The following is a 5,942-nucleotide window of genomic DNA, read 5'->3' as shown; positions in this document are numbered from 1 at the left end:
TGTACCAGCGAGATGGCCCATCATGTAGAGGAGCTATTATATAACAAGCCGTTGAATGGCGGCGCCTCAGATTGAAGGGCGGGTTGAGTGGCGCGGCCATTTTGGAAAAACATACGTCAAGTAGCGGGGATGGGGCGTATGGATGGTCTTCATAGATCTCGAAAAACCATTTGATCGTGTCCCGAGAAGTCTGATATCGCAAGCTCTCAGAGCTCAGAATGTACCCGAATGCTATGTCAGACTATTAATGGACATGTATCGAAACGTTCAGACCAGTGTAAGAAGTCCGGTCGGCATGTCATCGAGGTTCGACACCAAAGTAGGAGTTCATCAAGGCAGTGCGCTGAGTCCATTGCTATTTAATATCACCATGAACTATCTTACTGAGAAAATTCAGAAACCTACGCCGTGGAATCTCCTATATGCAGATGATGTGGCTCTGATCTCCGACAGTATACACGGTATACAAGAAAACCTGGATCAGTGGAAGGAATCTCTCGAATCAAATGGGTTGCGCATAAGCATAACAAAGACCGAATACATGGTCTGCAACTTCAGTCCCAATGAGTCAAGCCTGTCGAGCGTAGACGTCACGATAGATGGTAAAGCCTTGCCTAGAGTAAATACATTCAAATATTTAGGCTCAGTTCTCGCAGAAGACGGATCAATAACCGCCGACATTACACACAGAACTACATGTGGGTGGAATAAATGGCGCACCTTAACAACAGTCCTATGCGACTCCAAGATGCCAATAAGAACCAAAGGTAAGGTTTATAAAACCGCTGTAAGACCGACATATTCGACGACAGTGAAATATTCGACCTTAGTTAACGACTATGAGTTTGCGGCGCTCGCAGTAGAGACTTTGGGTCCTTGGTCGGCTGATATGAAGGCATTCATGGGGGCTTTGTCAGTACGGCTGGTCGATTCCAAAGGGACCCCAGGGCGGGTGCGTACCTCTCTCAGCGTATCGCCCTAGCGGTATAGAGGGGTAACGCCGCCAGTATAATGGGGTCAATGCTGCAGGCTAACCTGTTAGAAGGGGTGTTCTTTTTGTGATTGGGTTTTGATTAAAATTGTGTACTATTTAATAGGTATGTTCTTATTTAATTAATTTTAGATTGTAATTTAAGTGTTATGATCTTATTAAGAGTATTAAGAAGTAATTGTAGGGTGACAATGAATGTCCTGAAATGAACCTAAGTTTGTAATCAGTTACTTCTTGTGACTTGCGACGCGGAGTAGTTTTCACGTAAGTTGTTGCAATTAAAGCTAGAGGTTCGCAGCGGCAAAGCGGTTGTTACCAACCTCTTTACAAACTAACTTATTTTGTTGCCCGTTAACTGCATCTTACTCGCCGGCACTCTTTGTGGAAATAATTTAACGCAAGGAACACTTTTGAAAAAAGAATTCGGGAAAAGTTTTGCCAGTTGACTCTGCATAATTTTGTTACTCAAGTTTGTTTCATCGACTCATATGCTGTAACTCATAAGGTATAAAGCGCAGATTTGACCTCATATGGAGTACTGATCGCATCTCTCGTCTGGCGCTCCACAATACCAGCTCCGTCCTCTTGACTCCATCCATAATTAAATTTAAAAGGCCACCATAATTATACCACTCCTTGGTCGATGTCGAACTCAAAAAGACCCACAACACCACAATAATAATAAATACTTTAATTTATGATAACGACACATTGTCGTCGTAAATTCTGTTGCTATAACTTTTTTGTTGATATTAATTTCTTGGCATGCTCATAAATTGTTAGAGTATTTGAAGATAATGTACTTTTATATTTTTAAGGGTCTGTTAAAAAACTTTCTCCAAATTAGCTTGTTCAACTTGTATTATTTAGTAAATCTGTTCTCTGAATTACATATTTCTAAAACCTCGTTTTTTTAGCATTAGAAAAGACTACACGACTTTGACGTATCTTATTATTGAAAAATAGTAACTATGATATTACTTATTAAACCTAAATAATGTATTGTAAACGCCCCTATCCATAGACAAATCCTGTTAAACAAGTAATTACCATCAGTTTTTAAACGCCATACGATTTTATGGTAAATTGTTGCCAGCAACATTTCACCATAAACAAGAGCCAAAGAGCTGTTTAAGTTTAATTTTTCATTGATATTTGTTAATTTGAAAATTAATTACGCCATACATCCCATGACTGGAGCAAAACACCATAGGTTTAATTTGTTAATAATATTGAAACCAATTATAGTAACTCTCATTAAATGCATAGAAAATAATTATAAATTTTGTTTGTAATTGACGTTCACTAGACGGTGATGGCGATGACATTAAAAAAATATTTTTGTATGTTGGCTGCAATTGGTTGGTGGCCATTAATAGCAGAATCATTTAAGCAATTTCAAAGCTCAACTAGTGCTGTTATGAGGAATAGACAATATAGACTTTTCTTAGTTTCTTCAAATCCATTATGTATGCTTTTATATTTGTGTTATAGTGCATAAATGAATAAATGATAGACAAAAATAGAAGAGTAGAAAAAAATTTAACAACTTTTAAGTCAACTACCAACTAAAGTGAGTAAAATTAGAAATCCAAATATTTAAGATGGCCCACAGTAATCCCGTACAGTTAGCCGCGGATTAAGCCGGTGCAACGAGCGATACTCGGCGACATTTACATTGCAGAGCATGTCGGCACTCGTTAAAACTCATTCCGAATGTACACGGATGTAAAGTTGCTAGAGAATATAGTCAGCGCTGGAGCGTTCCTTATTTGTTTAATAATAGTTTATGTGACCGTTACATAATGGAAGGCATTAAATTACGAAATATCACACGAGTGTTTTAATGCCTAATTATATACAGTTAAATACCTACAGTGCTTTATCTACATACCTAGTCTCTAAAAGTCGCTTTTTATTGTAGTTATTCTAAAAACCTTAGTTTGTTCTCAATCGCATCAGTGTATTTCATTTGAAGTTTACAGTTTTATTTCGGTATACCCCTTATAAATACTTAAATACCCATGACCCAGGAACAAATATTGGTGCTCATCACACAAATAAATGCCCTTGCCGGGATGCGAACCAAGAACCATGCTCAATGCACTATCACTAAATAACATGATTCAAATATTATTTTGATTTCAGTATACGTTCAAATTGGCCTGCGTCCCTTCCAGTCCCTTTCACTCTACCTCATCGGACACTCGTACAAATTGAATTTTTCATCCTCGCCCGATCACCTGAATCTAGGCTCGTTCAAATGAATGCTAATACGCCGTTTCATCCTCTTCCACAGATTACGAGCATAGGAAACGGTATTCACGGGATAGACTTATCATTTAAGTACGCTTATTTTTATAGATTTCTATTAAGGAGGTTAGGGAGGGGGTGGCCGGACACCGGATCAACATCATCTCCAGCGTATCTTGAGGATGCCTCGTGGAGAGGCGAAACACACTATTTCAGTCAAGTTTTAGGTCTAGATACAATATGGATATGTCTTTGTCAAAAGTGACGTTTCTTCAAACAAATACGTTACTTTTAACACTGACATATCCGATTCATATTGTGATTTCCGTGCCTATAGATAGATTATACTCATACATGCTCCTTGCATAAAAAATACTTCCATTTTTATTTCTATACCTATGAAGAAATTGGTTAATTTTTGATTAATTTTCGCATTCCATTCATCTTTGTCATACTCGTTGAGCTTGTCTCTTTCTTTTTTGGTGAGCGGGAGCTAAACTAAACGTCATCTCTCGTTTCCCAGATGCGTCTAAAGGCAACTTGTGCAATTTGTCACAAGGTAAGCGTTAAGCGCTTCAATTTTGGAACTTCTATAACCTATCTTGAGTTATAATAAATCATTGGAACACATATAAACACATTTGAGTTTAATCTCGTGAAAAAGATCTCGAAAACCACTTTATAGACATGCAAAAGCGATAAAGTACAGTCAGCAAAAAAGTGTAAATCAAAAAGTATTTTCACGGTAACTTGTTTCTTTTTCTTTGGCATTTGTCGATGAACAATCATTCAGTTATTTTTTATTTATTTATTCAGGATTACAACAGCTTATAATAATTACATGTGCAATTTTAAATCCCGAATGTATAAATCCAATTACAGTAATCCACATGGTCAAATCGCGATCTTAGTAAATAGTTAAGAAGGTAGTTACAGAATAGTAGGTATACATTAGTCAACATGATTGAGCACTTACTGAGACACAATTAGCTAATCAAATATATAATAAAGAACCTTTTTTACTATTAGAAAAATCATACCAAACAATGAAATTGTCGCAATCGCAGCCTGTGCCATGCGACCAAAACAAAACGTCGTAAGCGCCTTAAAATTCATGGCGCTTACGTGTTTAGTTCGCAATATTCGAAGTGTGAATGTCAAACCAACAACTATTCAAGGCGCAAAATACTGATTCTCTGTGCCGGGTCTATACATAGTAATGATAGTTCAATGTGTACGATCATAATCTTGGCTAGGTTGTCCTGTTGCAAAGCGGATCGTTATCGCGCTCATTTCCTCATTCCGCAGTAACCGGAACATGCAGCTCGATACTCGCTCCATTACTGCGACCTATAATGGACAGACGGACTAGATATTTACTGAAATTGCCAAGCACTACGTAGCGCAATTCATCGGGAATCTGAACTTTTCGTCATCGTGTTCGCCTCGCCGCAGTGTAACGCAACGTGTTACGTAAGTGAATAACTCGCAAACGCGAAGCGGTGCGGCGCGGCGCGGCGCGGCGGCCCACGGCATTTACGTTCGCAACGAGATCGCCCACGTAGTACACTTCTATAGGTATCAAGAGATTGATTCACCCGCGCCGCGCCGCTTTCCTTCGCGTTCGCAAGATATTCGGTTACGTAAGACGCTACGTGAGTTAATTCCATTCGAAGCATTTAGGATGACTCACGCTTATACTTAGAACGGTCTGGGTCCGGGCCGAGGCGTCCGACACTTCAGGTTTCTATTAAAGGCATCACGTCACCACCGATCACCCGTCAGATAAAATGAAATATCGGAAGCCTCGGCCCGGACCCGGACCGTTCTAACGTGAGTAATCCTTTATGGTGCGTGACTTCTTCCTCCTTTCCTCATGGCTATGGGTCGCGACCACATGAGATCGTTATTTTGTGTCCACCCAGCGGGTTGGTGGATGTCCACTACCCCGTCCTCGTGACTATTTTGATTGAAATACTACTACTTATGTTACTTGATTTGAAACCTACCGTTCAGAGATTACGCTAGCATCAATACTGCTGCAATAAGTATTGTAGCGCGATATTACTGCAGACTACATTCTTGCCGGAAATGTCCAAAATCCGTTCACCAACATCGATTTTAACATTTACGACAGTATTCAGTAGGTTAGGTACAGTCAGCGTCAGAGAAAAGGAACCCCCTAGTTTTAAAACATTAATCTTTGCATCCGGACACGCCAAGTTCACATGCCATAGGTATATCAAATCTATGAAACGATTCATTTCGTAAGAGAGCCGGGGATCGAATCCGAATTCCCTTTGGCCATTTGCTAACTTCAGCTTGGCTATCGAGACGCTACGTCACTTAGTGAAACTAAGAATCACTTCTTTAATGGCCACGACATCGCGCGGGAACGAAAGGTCGGATCGCTGTGTCTCGCTCCAACCTATAGTCGCCGCTCGCCGCTGCCGCCGCCGCGCGATGTCGTGGCCGGGCCGTAACGCGTATCTATGGACCATGGTACCTAGATGTTAAATGCATACTCGTATACTTTAGATACTCGTGGTCTTCGTATGTGCCAGAGAGGATCCTTTTCTCTGAAGCTTACTGAACCAACTTAATATATGTAAATTGAACAATGGCACAGTGTTTTTAGCATAATTTTGTTAAATTCTCCAAGCATAGGCCCGGAATTCATTAGAACAAATAATTATTC

The 5,942-nt window shown here is 39.8% G+C and overlaps 1 protein-coding gene across 1 annotated transcript; it reads left to right on the top strand.

The window, feature by feature from the left end:
* The first annotated feature begins 253 nt into the window (after positions 1-253).
* Positions 254-5,727, top strand: LOC133516511 (uncharacterized). The gene is made up of 2 exons (XM_061849497.1): positions 254-952; positions 5,566-5,727. Exons 1-2 carry the CDS (start codon positions 254-256, stop codon positions 5,725-5,727), a joined length of 861 nt encoding a protein of 286 aa, XP_061705481.1.
* Positions 5,728-5,942: the final 215 nt, after the last annotated feature.

This window comes from Cydia pomonella, chromosome 3, assembly GCF_033807575.1.
Source record: "Cydia pomonella isolate Wapato2018A chromosome 3, ilCydPomo1, whole genome shotgun sequence".
Classification (NCBI taxonomy): domain Eukaryota; kingdom Metazoa; phylum Arthropoda; class Insecta; order Lepidoptera; family Tortricidae; genus Cydia; species Cydia pomonella.
Note: the sequence above shows the minus strand (reverse complement) of the source record. Positions and strands in the feature narration are given on the sequence as shown.

Excerpts from the sequence above, each read along its gene's own strand:
- LOC133516511 (XM_061849497.1), top strand. The coding sequence starts at position 254 with ATGTATCGAAACGTTCAGACCAGTGTAAGAAGTCCGGTCGGCATGTCA. Across the intron at positions 953-5,565 it reads CCAAAGGGACCCCAGGGCGG|CTTGGCTATCGAGACGCTAC; the intron begins GTGCGTACCTCT and ends TGCTAACTTCAG.